At 47.0% G+C, this 21,892-nt stretch overlaps 1 protein-coding gene across 3 annotated transcripts in view; it reads right to left on the bottom strand.

Annotated features, from left to right (window-relative positions):
• The window catches only part of E2F4 (E2F transcription factor 4), a 349,237-nt gene that overhangs the window by 322,041 nt on the left and 5,304 nt on the right, over positions 1–21,892 (bottom strand). The window contains exon 1 of one of the 3 annotated variants that reach the window (XM_078669708.1): positions 21,665–21,890. The exons of the other annotated variants lie outside the window; for them this stretch is intronic. Within the exon in view, the coding sequence (XP_078525834.1) occupies positions 21,665–21,787 (123 nt within the window). The 5' untranslated portion in view covers positions 21,788–21,890. Of the gene's footprint in view, positions 1–21,664; positions 21,891–21,892 lie in introns of those variants that run through there. 3 annotated transcript variants of the gene reach the window in all.

Raw genomic sequence — 21,892 nt, 5'->3', positions numbered from 1 at the left:
TAAAATTCTTCCAAGCAGACAGAATTCACAAAATAAGGTGGAAGTGGAATAATGGGCCTTCAGGGAAAGAATCCTTATTACATCCTATGCAGAGGGAGAAGAATGACACGATGCCTCAGGGTATTCGTTCGCGATCTACAAAACTCAAAAATCAATTGATCCATCAAGAACCTTCAGTAAAAGTATGGTAAGGGAGACAGCAGCCTCCTTAGAAACCAATCCTAAAACAATTGGAACCATAATGTCGAAGGGATACACTTTTCAGCAGGAAAACCAAAGATGAAAATTAGCCACTACACCGACAAAAAAGGTGGTTGAGATGGCGACATCTGAAGAACAGATACAGTAAGAAAATGCTCTGGCTGTAATCAGAATTGCTACATGAATAATGCCTATAGGAAACAAGCATTGGCATAGCCAATAGGTCTCGCCTTTGGGATCATATTAGTGCTTAGGCTTAGACGGAGCTATTGGCTTTAACAATGTTTTTAAAGTATGTGGTAGAACAGCGTACTGTACTGAATAGTTAAGTCACCGACAGGAGGCCTGCCGTGCCTGTACCGAGACAGGCACACACACAGACTGGGATGACGGTGCTGTGGCAGGTTGCTGCACCTTGTGTGTAACTTGACACACAAGTAGCCCTGCACGTACACCTACAAACAGATTGTGCCATGTGTGGGTTGACTGAAGTGCGGGGTTGAGCAGGTGCATAACTAGACTAGTGAGATGGCTATGCAAGCGAGTGTTTGGACAGACTATGAGCAAGCATTAGAACAAGCATTTGCAATGCAATAGGTCTCGCAGCATTAAAGTTTGAGTTATTGGCATTGTATATGACAATGTGTTGCATTACATTTTTAGCAAAGTCTGTATTGGTGTATAAAGATGATTTGCAAGATGATAGCGATGGAGTGGAGGGGATGGAGTGGGGTGATGGATGGATGGGGGATGGATGGATGGAGTGGAGGGATGGATGGATGGATGCATGGATGGTGTGGGGGATGGATGGAGTGGGGGGATGAATGGATGGAGTGGGGGATGGATGGATGGATGGATGGAGTGGGGGATGGATGGATGGAGTGGGGGGATGGAGTGGGGGGATGGAGTGGGGGGATGGAGTGGGGGGATGGATGGAGTGGGGGGATGGATGGAATGGGGGGATGGATGGAGTGGGGGGATGGATGGAGTGGGGGATGGATGGATGGAGTGGGGGGGATGGATGGAGTGGGGGGGATGGATGGAGTGGGGGGATGGATGGATGGAGTGGGGGGATGGATGGATGGAGTGGGGGGATGGATGGATGGAGTGGGGGATGGATGGATGGAGTGGGGGATGGATGGATGGAGTGGGGGATGGATGGAGTGGGGGATGGATGGAGTGGGGGGATGGAGTGGGGGATGGATGGATGGAGTGGGGGGATGGAGTGGGGGATGAATGGTGGAGTGGGGGATGGATGGTGGAGTGGGGGGATGGATGGAGTGGGGGGATGGATGGATGGAGTGGGATGGATGGATGGATGGATGGAGTGGGGTGGTTGGATGGAAACACTACAGAAAACATAAGCTCTTGTGAATTAGATGGCCAAGATTACTATGGGCAGTCAGAGATGCAGGGAGAGGCAGGGCTTTAAGCGGGAATAACCTGGATGCCCTCTGCTCTTTCATGGTGTGTTTACTACTCAAAAATGCATTTTGTTGTCTTCTCAAAACATGATATTTTCTAACCGTAGTCGATCAGATTGGTTTTCTTTATTCTGCACCTCAATTTCCAGCGCCACTGTATATCACCTAACGTCATCTCAAGTTATGTCAGTAAACTGACACCCATCCACAGATTCCTGGCAGCCACTTGCACATCCAGGGCTGGATGAATACAACGTCCCTATGTACATACACATTTAAACAACAAAGTCCTGGCTTTTGAAGGGGCAGCATTTAATTTTTACAGCGGAAAGGTGTTTTAGGGGGTATCTATCTCCATCCAACAGCTGGTAAATTTTTCCAGTCTAAGCTAATCCTAGGTTCCCCAAACATTCAAATTTCTTAAAATATAGTTAATCAGAACACTCCGCAAACATATGCCCTTGTCGGCATCTTTTCACAATGGTATTGCCACTGGCTACGGTTGACAGAATTATTCAAATTCACACCACCACCTTTGGTCCCATAACTCAATCCATTGCCAAAGCAGACAAGTCGAGTAGATGCATACTGCAGCTGCCCAAAACAGGATGGCTATCTGCCTGCCACAGTAGAAATATTTCAATTTCCAAGATTACTCGTCAAGTTTGAATCAGATTGACACTGAGGAGCACTAATGACTGTCCTTCTCCCATCTGTGCTGCTGCCTGAGAAGAACAACATACATTATCTAGTTACCTAAGACACTTGTATAGCATTACAATGTCATGTTTATGCCCCTTAAATGGCAAGCTAAAACAGCTAGATAAATAAACAAAATGATCACAGCTGGCTCAATGGCAAGCACCTTTTTTGTGGAAGCACAAAACTTCTGTCAAATCAAAACAAATCATGTACCCTGGCTCGCAACGTGGGGAGTCAAAGCCTTTCTCCGCTGATGTAGTGATGCTGGCATAATTGTTTAGCGACAGCTGCGCTGTCAATCCAGACCATAATACAAATCAGGACTGGGTAGAGTACTCACGTCACGACATGAAACATATTTAGAGCTCTGCTATTGCGGTAGTCGGAGGTAAAGTCCATTGGCCAAGATTTATTGTAGAAGATGTATCTGTGAAACTGTTAAAAAAATGACTGTGTATTGGAATCTTGTGCTCATGTAGAGCGCTCTAATGCCTTCGTATCCACGGTGTATGAGAATGCCTACGGAATGTTTACTATCCCAAATAGCGCATACCTGTATAAATTGTTGTTTCCTTCAGTGTGACACATACCCCCCACTGCATTCTCGCAAAATACGGGTCCGCGGGTCATCTTGGGAAAATACTACCATTGACGGGCTCGGGTTACGGAACACGGCAAAAACTAAAGAGATTGGTTTAAGTGATGCAGAGTTTACTTATGTAAATTGCAGCGTCAGCTGACGACCGCCGGTGTTTACCCACAGCACTCTCCCTCCTTTTAGACGGCTCCGGGAGTAAAGGTGGGAGATGCAGCCAGGAATGAGGAAACGGGGTTCTTCTACCTCCCTTCTTTCGCACTGAGGATCGCTTTTGTTGGCACTTTTTTGGACACCGGAACGTGTGCACATGGGCTGCAAAGAGCGAGGAACTCGCAGCCTACCATCTAGCCCCTCGAGTGGAGTCGCTGCTGGGAGGGGCTCTACTCACAGTTTTCACGCCGACTTTAGCTCATCCTTTGGAGAACTTTGCACCGCCACTGCCGTTCGACGTCAAACAGGATACGGCGAGGAGAGACCCCTACCACCGAACAAGGCTCCGGCAACTGTAGGTATACATGGCTAGCGCCAAGAAACAGTGCTGCAAAGTGCGTAGGATCAACAGTTCGTGATCAGAAACGCCATCGCGTTCCCAGCACAGACCCTTCGTGCCTCCCATTGAGACGCACGTGTAGTGAGATGTACTGTTCACTCGCTCGCGAAAGTGAAAGCATGCTCGCCATTGCAGAGGAAACGTAAAAGTCACGTGAACTGTTCACGAGGCGCGCGTCGTGATCTGATTCTGCCACTACGGTAGAAGCTCACGCCCGCGAACTCTCCCATTGACAATGATGCGCGCGTGGCCATCTCTTGTCTCCACTCGTTGTGTCGGCTGAGCCGACGACTATAGTTCTCGGCGAGAGAGCGCTTCTAGCCGAGACCTAAAAACGGAGACCTGCAGGCCAGCATGGTTGGTCCTGCTACTTTGGGGGGGGGGGGGAATAAGAAAAGCTTCTTCCCGTTGACAAGCAACTGCCTATTGCTCACCTCTCCTTCACTGCCAGTGACTCGATCTCTCACACACTGGCTCCTGTATTTCTGAGAAAGCAAGATGGATGTCAAACCTTATTCCAAAGGGAACTGGCAAAACACTGCCAGGGTAGAAATAAGCTACATTTTGGCTGATACTAAGCCGTCCTCTGCCCAGGCTTTGAAACGCCCGTGCCGAGGCGTGGCTTGCGGGCTGAGAAGAGGGCATGGAAAGGGGGGGGAAGGTATTGGGGGCACTGCACAACTGTGTTTAACAATTAAATTCGCAACTGCCTTAATGCCTGGGCCTCAAGCTGCGCTGAAGTCCTGTACATTGGTGCATTAAATAGTCAATTTGGAAAAAAAGAACGAGCCAACGAGGATTGATGGTGAAAGAGAAAACAGACTAAGAGTTAAGCATGCATGCAATGAAAAGGGGACGAGTTTAAAGACAGGATGGAGAAAAGAGCACAAGCAGCAGCTGTTTTAAATCATTCTTGCTTGTACTGGCATCCACTTAGCGGGAGCGAGCAGTGGCGACGCGAGAGCCATATGTTTTCAATTACCATGCGCGCTGCTGCTTTCTCCTGCAAGGTGGATGCAAGCACAAGCACGAGTGTGCTTGAAAAGGAGCAGACCGATTTCAAAAGGTCATCTCCTAGAGCAGCGCATGTCCGCTGTCTAGGCGAGACCTAAAAAGGGAATAAGGTATTCCAGAATGCAACAAGAAAAAACATCCACTCCAAGGATGAAGCAGAGAAAAATCAGCAAGGAGGTGGTACAGGACCATGGACACCTTCCAGCAGTGGTGGGCTCTGAACCATTGCATTAGATGGGCCTTTATTACCCAATGCACCACCACGTTACAGTCCAACAAGGAACTTAACAGATCAGTGGCAGGAAACCTTCCTTGCCAATGCACAGTGAAAATCGAACAACAAAAAGCGTCAATGTTATAGAAAAGGTCTATGGCCACAGCTAAAATTCAACTGTAATGAATGAATAGTCTGGACTACGCCGTAACTTGAAAGGAGCCTTTATTTGATAAGCTCGTAAGGAACAACTGGACCAGCTCAGTCAGGAAACCGCCTCTTTCTAACGGCTTGATCGCAGAACCCTGGGCTCGATGCAACGAAGTACAGCATGACCACGAGCCCAGGCAACCCTGCGAGCTAACAGGAACTAAGGTAGCAACAGAGGACAATAATAACTATAACACATCCCCTTTCCTTCCAAACAACACAGGAAGTAATGAGGAAAAGAACATTATAAGATAATCTTCAATCAATCAAAGCATTTGTATAGCGCGCTACTCACCCGGAGGGTCTCAAGGCGCTTGGGGAGGGGGGTCCGCTACTGCTCGAACAGCCAGGTCTTGAGCTGCTTCCTGAAGGCGAGGTGGTCCTGGGTCAGGCGGAGGTGGGTCGGGAGGGAGTTCCAAGTCTTGGCGGCGAGGTAGGAGAAGGACCTTCCCCCTGTGGTGGCTCTTCGGATGCGGGGGACGGTGGCGAGGGCGTGGCCGGTCGATCGAAGCTGGCGTTTGGGAGCGTAGAAGTTGAGGTGGCTGTTGAGGTATCCTGGGCCTTGGTTGTGCAGGGCTTTGTGTGCGTGGGTGAGGAGACGGAAGGTGATTCTCTTGTTGACCGGGAGCCAGTGCAGGTCTCTCAGGTGTCCGGAGATGTGGTTGCGACGGGGGATGTCCAGGATGAGTCGTGCTGAGGCGTTCTGGATCCGCTGGAGTCTCTTCTGGAGTATGGCGGTGGTTCCGGCGTAGAGGGAGTTGCCGTAGTCCAGTCGGCTGGTGACGAGGGCCTGGGTGACCGTCTTCCTGGTCTCGGTGGGGATCCACCGGAAGATCTTGCGAGGCATGCGTAGGATGTTGAAGCACGACGAGGAGACGGCGTTGACTTGTCTGGTCATGGAGAGGGAGAAGTCCAGGATGAAGCCCAGGTTGCGTGCGTGGTCGGTTGGTTTAGGTGCGCTGCCTAGGGCGGGGGGCCACCAGGAGTCGTCCCAGGCGGAGGGTGAGGATCCCAGGATGAGGACTTCCGTCTTGTCAGAGTTTAGTTTCAGGCGGCTGTTCTTCATCCATTCGGCTACCTCTTTCATCCCTTCGTGTAGGTTGGCGGTGGCGGGGTCGTTGGTGAGGGAGAGGATCAGCTGGGTGTCGTCGGCGTAGGAGATGATGTTGAGGTTGTGCTGGCGTGCGATGGCTGCGAGGGGACTCATGTAGACGTTGAAGAGGGTTGGGCTGAGCGAGGAGCCTTGAGGAACGCCGCAGATGACTTCGGTGGCTTCTGATCTGAACGGGGGGAGGCGGACTCTCTGTGTCCTTCCGGCGAGGAAGGAGATGGTCCACTCCAGTGCCTTCTCCTGGATTCAGACGTTGCTGAGGCGCTGTACTAGGGTACGGTGGCAGACAGTGTCGAAGGCCGCGGAGAGGTCTAGGAGGATGAGGGCCGCTGTTTCTCCGTTGTCGAGCAGGGCTCGGATGTCATCGGTTGCTGCGATCAGGGCGGTCTCGGTGCTGTGGTTGGCCCGGAAGCCAGACTGCGAGAGGTCGAGGGATCCGTTCGTCTCGAGGAAGGCGGCCAGCTGCTTGTTGACGGTCTTCTCGATGACTTTAGCGGGGAACGGGAGCAGCGAGATGGGTCGGTAGTTCTTGAGGTCGGTGGGGTCGGCTGATGGCTTCTTTAGTAGGGCGCTGAGTTCGGCGTGCTTCCAGCTCTCCGGGAAGGTAGCGGTGTTGAAGGAGGTGTTGATGATGTCCCGCAGGTGGGGTGTGATGACAGCGTCGGCCTTGTTGAAGACGTGGTGAGGGCAAGGGTCGGTCGGATTCCGGAGTGGATGGAGTTCATCGTGCGGACGGTGTCATCGGTGCTGATCGGGGTCCAGGCGCGGAGGGTGGTGGTGGGGGGCGGTGGTTCGGTCGTGGCATGCGTCGGTTGAGTGCTGAAGCTGTTGTGTATGTCCGCGATCTTGTTGTGGAAGTAGGAGGCGAGGGAGTTGCAGAGGTCTTGCGAAGGGGTGATGTCGTTGTTTCCGGCGTTGGGGTTGGAGAGCTCTTTAACGATGTTGAAGAGTTCCTTGCTGTTGTGTGCATTGTTGTCCAGTCGTTCCTTGAATGCAGTTTTCTTGGTGGTGTGGATCAGTTGATGGTGTTTTCGGGTGGCGAGCTTGAGGGCAGTCATGTTGTCTGGTGTTGGGTCTCTGCGCCAGGCTTTCTCCAGGGCTCTGCAGTTCTTCTTCGAGCTCTTGAGTTAGTCGGTGAACCATGGGGCTTTCTTGCTGCCGGGTCTGCTAGGCGGGGTCTTCAGAGGGGCGAGGTCGTCTGCGCAGTCGCTGATCCATTTCGTGAGGTTGGTGGCCGCTTGGCTGGGGTTCGTTGCGCTGGTGGGTGGATTCTTGCTCAGGGAAGTTGCAAGCTGGTCGGCTGTGATCTTGTTCCCGCTTCTGCGTGCAACCTGTTGCTGTTGGTGGTGGATCGTGGTCCTTCTGAAGCTGAAGTGGACGCAGCTGTGGTCCGTCCAGTGGAGGCCGGTGGCGTGGCTGAAGGCGATGTCCTTGCTGGAGGAGAAGACGGGGTCGAGTGTGTGTCCGGCGTAGTGGGTGGGGGTGGTCACCAGTTGCTCGAGTCCGAGGTTAGCGAGGTTGTCCAGCAGGGTGGTGGTGTTGCGGTCGTTGTTGTTCTCCAGGTGGAAGCTGAGGTCCCCGAGGAGGATGTAGTCAGCGGAGGGGAGGGCGTGCGGGCTGATGAAGTCGGCGATGTCTTCGCTGAATTGTGTGCGTGGTCCCGGGGGTCTGTAGAGGAGGGTGCCTCTGAGGGTGGTCTTGGGGTTGATGTGGATCTGGAAGTGCAGGTGCTCGGCGGGTGCGAGGGTGTCGTCGGTGTTGGTCGTGATGCGGATGGAGTTCCTGTGGATGATGGCGATGCCTCCTCCTGTCTGGTTGACGCGGTCCCTCTGGATGATCTTGTAGCAGTCCGGGATGGCGATGTCGGGCGCTGAGGAGGCGTTCATCCAGGTTTCTGTGAGGAAGGCGACGTCTGGGGTTGTGGTGTCGAGCAGGTTCCAGAGCTCGACGGCGTGTCTGTGGACGGAGCGGGTGTTGAGCAGGATGCACTTGAGGTGGCTGCTGCTGTTGCTCGTCGAGGTCTTGGGCACTGTTGGAGTGGTGCAGGTCCGGATGCAGGTGAACTTGCAGGAGTTGCAGCAGAAGGGTCCGTGGGTGCGACTCGGGGTGGCTCGGTAGCAACCCGGGAGTCGGCCGGCGTTGAGTGCGTTGAGGTCGGTTGCGGCGTAGGTCCGGCGGGAGGGCTGGCGACTGCGGGAGACAGGGGACCGGGCGCTGGGCGCGGTCCAGGCGCGGACGGGCGCAGACGGGCTTACCTTTGGCACGCCTTCGGCGCACAATCGGCGCGCCCGCTGCGCGTCAACGCTGCGTGTGCGCACGGTCGCCATTTATGGCGAAGTGCAGGGAGGGAGGAGCAGCTGGGAGGCGGTAGCGGGGAGGGCCCAGAAGGAAGGGGGCGTGTCTCCACTCGTAGCGGGAAGCGGGGAGCGGGGCGGGTGGGCGCAGGGGTACACTGCACAGGGGGGAGAACGAGACAAGCAGAGGCAGAAAGGAAATAAATACAAAACTTTAAATACAATTACAGAAGGTACAGTACAATTGAAACCAAACTACGAAATGGCACCAAACAACGAAGCAGCACAGGAGCGGGATAACAACGAGCGGCGGCGGGGGGGCGTGGCCACTAGGGAGTAAGGCTCAGCGAGGCTGAGAGCAGTGGCAAGCGGGGGGCACACACGACAGCTGGTGGGTGTCCTAAGAATAGGTCACAAGTAATATAGGAAACAAAACTACACATGGTTAAAAGAAACAAAGCAAGCAAAATCAACAATGAACAAGTCATGACCCCACTCCCTTCCTGTACAATGAAAATCTACACTAAATCTTTTAAATAAGCAGGTAATCTGCAGTTACGAACAAGCCTCTCATCACCACAATGAGAAGCATCATCAGACAATGAATGTGCCACCTGTAACGAAGGAAGGTTAGACAAAATGTTGCCTTGTTTCTGGTACAAAGCTACTCTTCTAAGGTTCCAAGTTTGACCATTTTGTAATTTTACATAGTTTTGTCCCACAGACTTCACCAGAAAAGGACCTCTGAACTTGTTCAAACATTTATGTATGTTGCCAAGTTTGACCTTTACTAAATCACCTGGGCACACATTTCTTTTTCCCTTGAAACAGTCTTGATGAAGTAGAGAGGGAGAAACCTCTAACTGATGCTTGAGTAGCCAAGTGGGAATCATCTTTGTACAAGCTTGTCTGACCCTCATTAATTCAAAAGGAGATTTTGACATACCTAGATGCACTGTGGTGCGGTAAGCCCAGAGCATTTCTTTAATTTCCTGTTGTACTGAAACATTCAAAGCTAGTGCTAATTGCATAGTGCCTTTTACAAGCCTGTTAACTCTCTCACATAAACCATTACTTTGTGGACTGTATAAAGATGTACGCATGTGTCTCAAACACACACACTCAAAGTAAAGCTCCATTTCCTTTGAAGTAAGTTGTGTGCAATTATCCGAAAGAAGTGTAGCAGGTATGCCTTTCCTACGGAATATTTCACCGAGTACCTTGGTAGTGGATTGTGTATTGATATTTCTCATAAAAGCAACTTCCACCCACCTAGAGGCTGATCCACCAACACCAAGGCACATCTCTCATTTTCCTGCATTTCATTAAATGGACCAATGAAGTCCATACAAACCTTTTGCCAAACACCTTCCTCACCCACAATATGTTGAGAAACAGAGAGTTTGTCCACACCCACACGTAACCTCTTCTCAGACTCTTTGCTACTCATGCAGTTCTCTACCCATTGCTTCACATGATAATCCATTCCTGGCCATCAGAATCTTTCTTTCAACCGTCTTGCAGTTAAGGTTTGGCCTAAATGGCCTTCTTGGACCAAAGCAATCACACAAGACCTGAGAAGTTCAGGTGGTATATACTTCTCATCCCTCAAAACAATATATTCACCTTGTTTGGAGATTTCATCTTGTAGTTGTACAAAGGGTCTGAGCCACGGTAACACAGTACTTTCCCTGGATACACCTCCTTTGATCTTCTTGAAAATACCTGCCATAATCATATCACTCCGCATGCCTTCCAACCACTCCTCTTTTGACATGGCCCTGACTAAATCTTCAGAGAGATCATCTAAACAAGCAACAACATTTTCCGTAATCAAGTCATTAGAAATTGCTTTGGTATCCGGCAGCCTGAACAAACAACCTGCAACACGGTTAAACCAACCAGGTACGTATTCAACTCTGCACACAAAATCTTGCACACTAACAGCTAATCTAGCAAGTCTGCCTGAACAGTTTTTAGTGCCATCAGAGCCCAACACTTTTAGCAATGGTTTGTGATCAGTTCTTAGGGTAAATGTGAGACCCCACAAGAAGACCCTGAAGTGTCTAGTTGCCCATGCAGCTGGCAATGACTCACGCTCGATAACAGAATAGTTTCTCTCTGTATCGGTTAAGGAGCGAGACGCAAAGGCGACAGTTCTTTCCTGTCCTGCATGTTTTTGAGTTAATACCGCTCCAATGCCCACCGCACAGTCAAAAAGGTAGATAAATGTGCGAGAAAACAAGTTAAAATGTTGGCATTGGCAATGTTCTCCTTAATCAAATTAAAGGCTTTCTTCTGATCAGCCCACCACGAAAATGTCTTACACTATCTCATATTCAACTTTATTTGCAACGTTTTTGACACCTTTTGTATAGTATTCCACCATGTCAATGACAGATCTTAATTTTTCTCTGTCATCTGGTTCCCTTACAATAACTATGGCACTGACAAGATCATGTTTAGGTCGGATGCCATCTTTGCTGACATGATAAATAACCAAGATAATCAACCTCTTGAACAGCAAACACGCACTTATCTTTACGTAGTGTCAATCCAGCAGTAGACAAACGTGACAAGACTTGATCCAAAATGGCATTATGATTGCTGACATCCACACCAGAAATCAAAATGTTGTCTTGGAAAAATACCACACGATCAATGCCCTTCAAAATCTGTGTAATCATCTGTTGGAAAGCACTGGCAGTAGAAATTAAACCAAACGTAAGTCTGTTGAATTGATACATGCCTTCAGATGTTATGAACGAAGTGTATACTTTAGAGTCAGGATGGAGTTTGATTTGATGGTAAGCACTACGTAGATCTAATTTGGAGAACACTTTACCACCAGCCAGACTGAACATGATCTCATTAATGTTTGGGAGTGGAAAGTTGTCCATGATAACAGCTTTGTTTAAGCTCCTCAGGTCCACACAAAAACGAAGAGAACCATCCTGTTTTTGAGTAATAACCACGGGAGATAACCACTCGGCAGCCTCCACAGTCTCGATAATGCCATCATCAAGCATTTGTTTAATGATATCCTTGACTTGAGCCCTTGCAGCAAACGGTATCCTTCTTGCAACATGTTTAACAGGTACTGCATCCTTTTTGAGTTTTATCACATGTTGAAAATCTACAGCCTCTCCCAACACAGTATCAAATACTTTTTCGTGAGTTGACAATTATTTGAACAGCATCATCATTAATGCACATTACAGTTTGATTGGCCCTAGGATCCACTCTAATGTTAAGATCGTATGGGTGAAGCACCCTAAAATGGCAGGACCCTGAAGAGATGCATAAATCTTGCTATCTGTTGACCTCTTCTCAAAAGCAATGTGTGCCTCAAAATACCCTAAAACACCAATATTGGCACCCTGGTAACCCTTCAAAATGACATCTGAGGGTGTCAATTTAGCACTTTTGCAAGAATTTAGAATCACCATAATTGAGGCCTCATCATCCTCAATCATGGCAACCTTCTTACTAGGTGTCTTACACAAATGCGTGCAGAATATCCCTTTTCCCAGCACTTTAGGCACGCTTTACCAATGGCAAAACAGTTCTTTGAGTCAGCTAAATGAAATTTACTGCCGCACCGATTACATGTTTGCGTGTTAGGTTTTTGCCATGATGAAGTAGAAGACTTAGGTACATTAGTTTTATCACCAGAGGCTATACCTTTGAATTGTTTTCCACGTATGGGATTCACTACCTCACTACTACCAGATTGTAATACAGGTACTTCCAAACTCTTATCTTGTTGGATCGTTTTCAACTCTCTCATACACTTCTCAGACTCTTCCACTACTTTATCAATAGTAATTGCTTCTTTTAAGGACGGATTACTAGCAACCCACAACCTCCTTGGGCTTTCTTACTATAACATTGTACTATTAATTGATCCCTGATCATATCATCTTGCATAGGACCAAATTGACATTTAGTAGACAGCTCTCTCAATTTAGACACAAATTCATCAATGGTTTCATTAGACTTTTGGGGTTGAGTATAAAATGTGTGTCTCAGCATGCCACATTCTCTTGTTTGGCAAATCTTGTACGTAGTCTAATCATGGCATCTTTATACACATCATCTACTTCTTGTGGTGAAACTGGAATATATTTAAAAATGCGTTGTGCCTCCTTCCCCAAAGCACCCAACAGTAAAGCCTTCTTACGAACTGCAGAAAATTTAGAACCATCCAGAACTACCAAGATAATTTTCAAAAGAGTCACACTAATCGTCCCACTCAATGAAAGATTCCCCAGGAGACATAAGAAATGGTGGCGGTGCAGGATAAGAATTGGCAAAATTCATTTTGACAGTAAGGCACTAGAATAATACCAACTATAAATAAAGGAAAAAATTTACAATAAAAGGAAGTTAAAGAACTATTGCATAAGTCGTGTGTGTGTGTGTGTGTGTGTATCACCGGTGATGATGGTGCAATGATACACAAGAAAATGACGAGATGTGTGCATCACTGCTGATACCAAAAATATGACGAATAATATGACACAATGAGTTATGTGTGTGTCAAAACTGTAGCAGTAGTGATACAGTATCAGGCAATTACGATGCACACACGCCTCCCAAACACGTGGGACTTGGCGTTGCCGCTTTAAGTGGATCTAGACAGAATCCCAATCGAGTGGTTGAAGGTGGGGCCCACTCGTGTTGGTTGTCTGAATGCAGTGCAATACCAGGCAGCCGGGCCAGGCACAACAAAATATTGTTTGTGTTTAATTTATCCTTAGAAGTCAGTGTGCCCTTTGCGCGTTTATCTGTATAGTCCCTCGCATCTCAACATGAATGCGCCGTTGCCGTTTTAAATTATGGGCTTGCAGACTTTATCGCGCATAGCGTGAACCGCCTCTTAATGTGTCTCTCGAGTGAGTCTAATGAGTCTCTCTCTCAGCAGTGTGAAGAAAGCCAGCATGAGCGGTTGGCACCTGAAGTTGGTAACGTACCTTATATCTTTGTAACCTGGTACTCATATATACAATTGTTCAGGTGAGCTGGGGTCATTTGAAATGTAAAACGGGTGCAGTTGCTGTCGGGTTGTCCGTGCCTTGTCGTCGTCCATAGAAATGTAATGAATGAATAGTCTGGACTTTGCCGTAACTTGAAAGGAGCCTTCATTTGATTAGCTCATAAGGAACAACCCGACCAGCTCAGTCAGGAAACCGCCTCTCTCTAACAGCTCGATCGCGGAACCCTGGGCTCGAGGCAACGAAGTACAGCATGACCACGAGCCCAGGCAACCCCGCAACCTAACACGAACTAAGGTAGCAACAGAGGCCAATAATAAATATAACATCAACCCAGGCCAAGAATCCAGCACCTGGTTGGGGGATAGGATTAAACGGGGAGTGGTGTTGCAACTGTTGAGACGTCTATCCCCTGATGTTGTTCTGCTCCAGGAGACGCACTTGCTTGGTAATACGTGCCATGCGCTGAATAGGCGTGGCTATCATCTCCTGGCGCACTCAGGTTTCACTTCCGGATCCAGGGGGGCGGGCATTCTGGTCCGGAACTCCCTCCCTCTTGCTATTGATGAGACCATCCTTGACGATAGGGGACGATATGCCGCCATTGTTGGGCGTTGGGAGGGGAAGGTGATAACCCTGCTCTCTGTCTACATACCACCTGGCCTCCAGACTACTACCTATGCTGACCTGGGAAGGGTTATCCTGGGAGTCCCAGAGGGTTTGTTGGTGGTGGGCGGGGATTTTAATTCCGTAGTTTCGGGGATGTGTGATCGCTATCCTCCCCGGGAACTTCCGAAGGCTCAATCATGGTTAAGACTCTGGGGCTCACCGATTGTTGGCGATTGAGATGGATAAATGGCTACTGCCTGGTGGAGATTACAATAGGGCTCTCTATTCTAGATCTGCCGGTAGGACCCTCACGGGCCCGACTAGGACGGCAGTCCAGGTCTGGCATCGCGCTACGGTGGCTCTAGGTTGGGCTGATAGGTTGACCCGTGCGACTCCGTTGTACGCATCGGATAAACTTGGGTCCCTTTGGCGGTCGAAGGGTTTTGACAGGTGGGATGTGATCGGTATTAGCAAGGTAAATGACGTGTGGACCAAGGGGAGAGTTAAGACGTTTGATGAGTTGCGAACTGAATATGATTTGAGTGCTAGGGAATTTTTTCGGTACTTGCAAATTCGACACGCGGTACTCTCAGTCTTTCCCTCGGGTACGGAAGTACCGGAGGCGTCCCAGCTCGAAGATAGGATACTGGATGGGTACGTTCCTGATAGCACAATCTCGCTTATATATAAAAAATTGATCAACTCCAGGGCTGATCTCTTACGTCACCTTCGAGAGGTGAGGACTAGCGATGGGCTGGAACTTGATGATGAAGACTGGCAGGCTGCGATCTCCTCCCCTAAGGAAGTGGCGATCCCGGCGCGTCTCCGGTTCGTCCAGCTTAAGATTCTACACAGGGTGTATGTGACCGGTCCTCGTCTAGTACGCATGGGCTTTTCTGTTGATGGACTGTGCAGGCGTGGCTGTGATCTCGTGGGAACGTTTCTCCATATCATTTGGGAGTGTCCTGTAGTGATGCAATATTGGTCTCGTGTGCATGAAGTTATGAGTGAGGTTACGGGTGTGCGGTCGATCCCGGAGGCGAGGCGATGTTTGCTGAATGTTTGGGAACCGAATGATTATAGTGTGGCCCAAATTCGTTGGGTGACCTTAGGAAATATGATTGCCAAGAGAGACATTGCCCAGCTGTGGGGTGCCCAGAGATCGCCGACAGTTCAGCTCTGGAAACAGAACTTGGACTGGTGTATGTTCAGGGAAAAAACGGTGTATATCTCCCGGGGCACGCCCCGGAAATGGGGGAAGGTATGGACTCAATGGAATGTGTATCGTGGTGAGATATATACTCCCCCCCCCCCCCTTCCAGAACTTGATATTGACCCGCCATCTCCCCAACCCGATGTTTCCTCCACGCAGACTTAGACATATTTGATTGCTTCTGGTCCCTCTGCCCCCCACACTTAAGAAATGTCTCTACCTCCTCTTTGACATGTACTTCCCCCCCCCACACACGCTGTAACTCTGTGATGATAGTACTGCCTTGTGTTTGTTTCTTGTTTCTGTAACTTTATATTTAATAAAAAGTTTTTTTTTAAAATAAAAAAATAAAAAGAATCCAGCACCTTGTTCCATTAACCCTTATTGGGAAAGAAGGATATCATTGACTGGATAAAATGTCCCATGGATGTAAAAGATAACCCTTATGATGATTGCAGGGGGATGGCTTATATCGGACTGGTGCACTACGGAAATCACAAACACTTTGTGTTAAGAAACAGATAAACCAAAGTCCCTATAAGAGATATTAAGCACCAGAAGTAGATCTTAAAATGCCTACAAAGCCTACCGAGGATGGCCTCCGAGAACAGGGAACAAGGTAACAGTGCATCTGCACAATGCAAGCAACATACCCTCAATAGAATAAGTACTCAGATGGAAACACTAGCTTCAGCAAGAAGCCTCAAGAACAGGTGTGCATACAGTCACACATTAGCATACAGGAAAAGTAACATCTGAGCATGCAGGTCACCTTTTCTACCCAGAATCCGCTATTCTGCCATTCCTGAAGATGGCAGGAATCAAAATTGTGGTGAACAGACCAGGCTGCTCACCCTGGAGATGTGGCTACCCATCTGGGGTTGTACACCTCCCTGCATAGCTAATTTCCCACCTGTCCCAGATGCAAATGTGCCTGAGATGGAGGGGGGCTGTTACTTTCACTGGTAGTCAGCAATATTACATATCAGAGGTGGTGCAGGCTTTGAAGCTCACCACGTTGATGTGGCACTTCACTAGCCTGCTTGTGAAGAGGGAGGTGTGACCGACTTCTTGCCCAAGCCTTTGTTCCTGGGAGTAATCACACTACCTGGCAGGAGGTCAGTATCCTGTCTTGGCAGCAGCAGGCGCAGGAAAACACAGAGAAGCTAGGGCAACCTCTATGGTGATACCCGAGTACATGCCAGGTCTCCCAAGGCACAAGATTCATGTCAGGGGTGAGAAGGCACATTGTTCAATACCGAAAACTACATTTCAGCGTTACCATAATGAAGCTGCCTTAAGAATGCCCGGGAGGCATCTCATGGACCGCTAACATTTATAGTAGTTTCCAATGGGGAACACCATTATAGAGACATATAAGCTTGCACTTATATGTTCTCACCTTTAATAAACTACACACTGCCTCCAGGGCTGAGGAGGCCTACTTCATGGGTCCCCGACATATATTAGAGGTAGTGCATTTGACTGTGCCACAGATGGGGAGAGCACAATCAAGTTTGCAGACTGCGGGAGCAGTGCAAACTGCTCAATGGCAGGACTGCTGTCAGTAGTTTGCTTGGGGCACAAAACTGTGCTGCTGTCCTGGGGTCCCCTTTTCCACCTATGCCCTGGGTACCCCTGGTATCATATACTTGGGACTTATATGGGGTAAAATATTTGCCAATTTGGGATTAACAAGTCGAACATAACAGTTTTGGGAGAGAGCACAGGCACTGGGGTCTGGGCAGAAGATTCCTGTAAACAATCCAAGTCATAACCATCAGCATTTGGAGCAAAAAGTGTGGGGGTTACCATACAAAAAGGGGCATTTTCCAACAATGGAAAACTAAAAAATAGTCCACCAGGCCTGGTACTGCCCACCAGGCTTGGTACTGAAGTGCCCTAATTTTGAGGCCAATGGGCACATGTGATCATGCAAATGCCATTACTCACAGAGCCAGACGGGCCCAGGGCATAGAGTATACTCTAGAAAATAAAAATAGGGGAAGGAAAGAAAAACCTATAAAAAGGAAATAATTGATAATTAAGTGATAGTCCACCAGGCCTTGCATTGCCCACCAGGCCTTGCACGGAAGTACACTCAATTTAGGTCAATGTGCACATGCGATCAGACAAATGCTGCCACTCTCAGGAGAAGACAGCCAATGGTTGAAATGGGCAGGCAGCTGTATGCTTTCATGGATGAAAGCAAAAATTAATACAGCACAAATCTTCTACTCTTAAGGTTTGGCAAAATGAATGTCTACAGAGGCCGTATGTGAAATGACATAACAAAATTGGTGTGCATGCTGTAAAGAAGTGCAATAACATTACACCTTTAAAAGCCTATTGGCATGTGCGTTTAATAATAAATAAATCGGGCCTTTTGTCTTTGTTGTAGCTTTTAATAAACAAACGTCAGACCGGTGACTCAGAAACAACTTTATCCAATGAACCTACCAGGCATGAGGCCTTTATCATTGGCTCATCAGCGTAAGTATCTCAAAAGCCAAAAAGATATGTTTATTCAGATCATAGTCGTGAAACCACAGCATACATATTGAATGTATGAATTCTTGATTGTTAAAAAACTGAAACAAAACTGTTAAAATGTATTTTAAAAGTCATTCACAGCTATTAAAAATCTTCCTATTGTGCTAGTCAAAACCAAACACCTGCTATCCATTAAAAACTCTGTACCTTGTCTTTGATCTAAAAAGCCGGACTACTTAAAAATTGGCCTTTAAAAAGTTTTCCGTGCTGGGAGGAACCAAATACGATTTAATAAAATGTGCAGTGAATTACATCTTACATACAGGCCACAAGTACAGTTTCTATTATTGTCAACCATTACGTTCTTTACCATTGGACATAATAGAAAAAGATTCATCCCAGTTCTAAATCTAAGTACTGCATAAGGTAGGCCATCAATATATGTAAACACTTAACTGTTTTGCCAAGATCTTGTCACAAATTGAGTTGATACTTTACAACTCAAATACCTCAGATCATTTTCTTTGGCAGTTAATAACCAAAGTTCAGGTTTAGATATTGTTACAGGTAAATGTGTATTTACTATATTTTAACATACTTTCCATTAGAAGTCAGACCTACTGACTTTGACTTACATTTTAAGAATACACAGACCACATTATGGAATCTGATGTCACGTTTTGCCAATGCACCAATAATGCCTGTAGCAGTTAACAATAGCTTGACACTAAAAACACAGGACAGGCCTACTTAGGTTGGAGCAACCATAATAATTATAAATATAAACTAATTTAAATTTGGGAATACAATATTCATCCCCTCTCAGAAAGGCCTAACAAGGATTAACAGTGAAAATCTTAACGCTCCTGTGCTTGGCAGAGCAGAAAGACCTACTGATGTAATCAGTGTAATTCAATTTAACAAAATACCCGTCTATAGTATGTAAATCAGTATGATAACAATCCTCCTCTGGAGACCTACTGGGATTAACACATGCTTTTCACAATAAATTAACCTGACCTAAAGACTTAGTCATAGATTTTCATAATAAACAGATTAGACATAATATGGCACTGGACACAACTTTTCAACGTGAACAAATCAGGGCTACTGTATTGAGCATATTTCCCAAAAGGCAACTACCAGGCATACAGACATACAATTACAATTGTATACAAAATTAAATTCAGCAACGAAAAATACTATCTCTCATAAAAGGGCCTAAGAAGGATTATCCCGGTCCAAATCGTCTATCTCCATGGTTTGTCTGGGGGAACCAATACCAAAATGTGTACCTACTGTGGTAATCACTGAAAATGTCAGGTAGCAAGATACCCCTGGGCAGGCATTCATTTAGGCAAATAACAATTCGCCCTTAAATGCTTACTGACAATAACAAATGCTTTTTATGATGCATCTGTGAGACCTACTGGCTTTATTATAACTTTTCACAATACACCCTCAGGGACCATGGCTAGGATTACACAGCCCTGTAGAACTGGACACAAGCTTTCCCATAAGGAAAAGATGCAATATGTTTTCTGTCCATTCAAAAATGCTGTACTCGAGACAACCAACTTGTAGAGGTTACACAGTCCCTCTCTTAATACTACACATGAAATGTATTTCCTGTTTATCACATAAGGTCACCAACAGGTGTACTGTCAAGCTAGATCTAAAAATCTAACTGTGGGCTAAGATTCGGGGACTGACTGGTAAAATGATTTTATCATAACTAAAAACAGAACTTTATTAACCCCTTCGGGGCGGATGACGAGCTCAGCTCGTAATGGGCGTAACCTGCGCTACGCGGATGACGAGCTGAGCTCGTCACGTAACGCGGGGTTTTTTTTAAACGCAGCGCGCAGCGGGAAAACCGCTAGCGCGCATGCGGTTAATTGCATGTTGCGGCACCAAATGTATGACTTCTAATAACTTTTTTTTGTACATATAACCGATGATTTAGAATCAGTGTAAACAATCACGATGCCCATGTGCCATCAACACACAAGTTGTGCTGTCAAAACTCAGGGATTCGTTATAACTTATGCCCACATAGAAGAACACAAAAACTATATGTTGGGACTGTTTCAATGCAATATTAACCTAAATGGGTGATATTTAAAAAAAAAAAGAAGAAGAAGTCGACAAAGACTTGCGAGTAACTTTCTAGAGTTCTCACAGATAGATTGATTGACCGGGGAAGACCAAGCCTCCTCAATGCAACAGTCATATCATCTGATACAATGTTTTTTTTTTATTCCTTTTAGTCATCCTACTGTTCACTGGCAAGTAACAGTTTAAATATTTTAAGAGGAAACCCCCAGATTCCCGAGTAGGAAGAGCACTCCGAGAACACAGCAGTCATGTGAAATGCATTCTTTACAGCTGCTGCTAGAGTTTCTGACTGACATATGATAAAAACAAAAGATGCTACGTGGTTCTTTTCTCTGGCCCTGAACTGTGAATTCCTGTGATGTCATAACCAGTTGTGTAATGTAATTTCCAGGTGATGTTTTCGTTACCCTTATTAGAACTTTTGAAACTTGGGGTAGTATGGGTGGGGGATTAACACTTTGTGGTCACAAAATGTTCCTAGAAAAAGGAAGGTGCACTCCAATGAAGTCAATTGCGCGGAATGTTTTTTTGAAGTTCTTGTCTTTATACGTATTCATTCATTTTCTTGAAAAAAAGGGTACAGCCAACGCGTTTCGTTCTCCTAGTGCCACGGGAACTTCGTCAGGGCTTACGCAGAAAGCACCTAAAGAGTAGTAATCTAAGTCAGGTAAACGCGAATCCTCACTAGAATGCGTCACCAGGGTTGAATCATCCCAAAAGTCCACGTTCTTGAACTATTCTCAGAGTCAGCACCAATGATACTTTCAAAAGAAGTATTTCTATTCTCCGATCAATAACTAGTATCTTCCTGTACAGGGAGTCCTCCTCTTTGCATGCTCCGTATTCAATTAAGAATAGCTGGATTCCTGAATAAAGTACCTCGATATAAATTGTGTCTCAAAATATTTGTACAATGGGCTCAACAGTCATTGAAAAACGCCCCTCCCAATATTCGGCGTCGGAAGACTACCATATCGTCATTGCCTAAATTTGGGAACAAATCCAAAAAAAGAGACGGGGACAGTAAATACGGGATGTACTTCGCCCTCAATTCGACCCGACATACACCCTATCAGGATTTTACCCGCAATGCGGATGAAAACAAGTTCCCAGCACCTGTAATAAGGCACAAGCGTCCCGTGCCTCCAGAAGCCAGCAAAGGTTGGTGCTGACTGAGAATAGTTCAAGAACGTGGACTTTTGGGATGATTCAACCCTGGTGCCGCATTCTAGTGAGGATTCGCGTTTACCTGACTTGGATTACTACTCTTTAGGTGCTTTCTGCGTAAGCCCTGACGAAGTTCCCGTGGCACTAGGGGAACGAAACGCGGTGGCTGTACCCTTTTTTAAGAAAATGAATGAATACGAATAAAGACAAGAACTTTCAAAAAAATGTCAGCGCAATTGACTTCATTGGAGTGCACCTTCCTTTTTCTATGAACATTTTGTTTCTTATACATCCTTTGGCAGCGGGTGTTGGGAGAAGGGGCACCAACTTATCCTTGAAACAAACGGAATTAATGTGCTTGACCTCGGTCTGCTGCTGTGCTTTTTAGTACCTTTCTTGAACTTTGTGGTCACAGAACGATTGTGAACATGCGAACCATTATAGGTTTGGAACAATTCACGCCCCTCCAGTATAAATAAAGTACTTGTCATGCCCACTAACCACTACAGGTCCAGACTTCCGCATGCCCCTCTAACAGCCACAGATCCGGCCGTCCACATATGCACGCCACAATACAGGTTCAGTACTTGGCAAGCCACCTGATTTACACTCCATATTCAGCACTTTCAGTCCCACTAACCACACCCCTACGAATCACAACAAGTCTAGCACTCCCATGCCTCCATTCATTCACCACTTTGTGTCCAGTACTGTCAATGCTTCGCTTTCCCAGAACAGACAGAACCTACATTCACCACTTTAAAGTTCAGAAGCTCCCCTCCAATCACTGTTAGTCCATCACTCTCCGTGATACACTCACAGCTGTAGCTGCAGCACTCCCTGATGCCCCAAAAGCCTCTGGTATCTCGCATGACACTCCTCGCTTTACTTTCACTGTCTTGGGGCTTGTCTTCTTCCTGCCCCTCATCGCCTGTCTCCGTTGAAGACTTTCCTCAACACTTTCAATACTCTCCGTG

The sequence above is a fragment of the Lissotriton helveticus genome, chromosome 12 (assembly GCF_964261635.1).
Source record: "Lissotriton helveticus chromosome 12, aLisHel1.1, whole genome shotgun sequence".
NCBI classification, from domain to species: Eukaryota; Metazoa; Chordata; class Amphibia; order Caudata; family Salamandridae; genus Lissotriton; species Lissotriton helveticus.
This window is presented reverse-complemented; position numbering and strand designations above follow the sequence as displayed.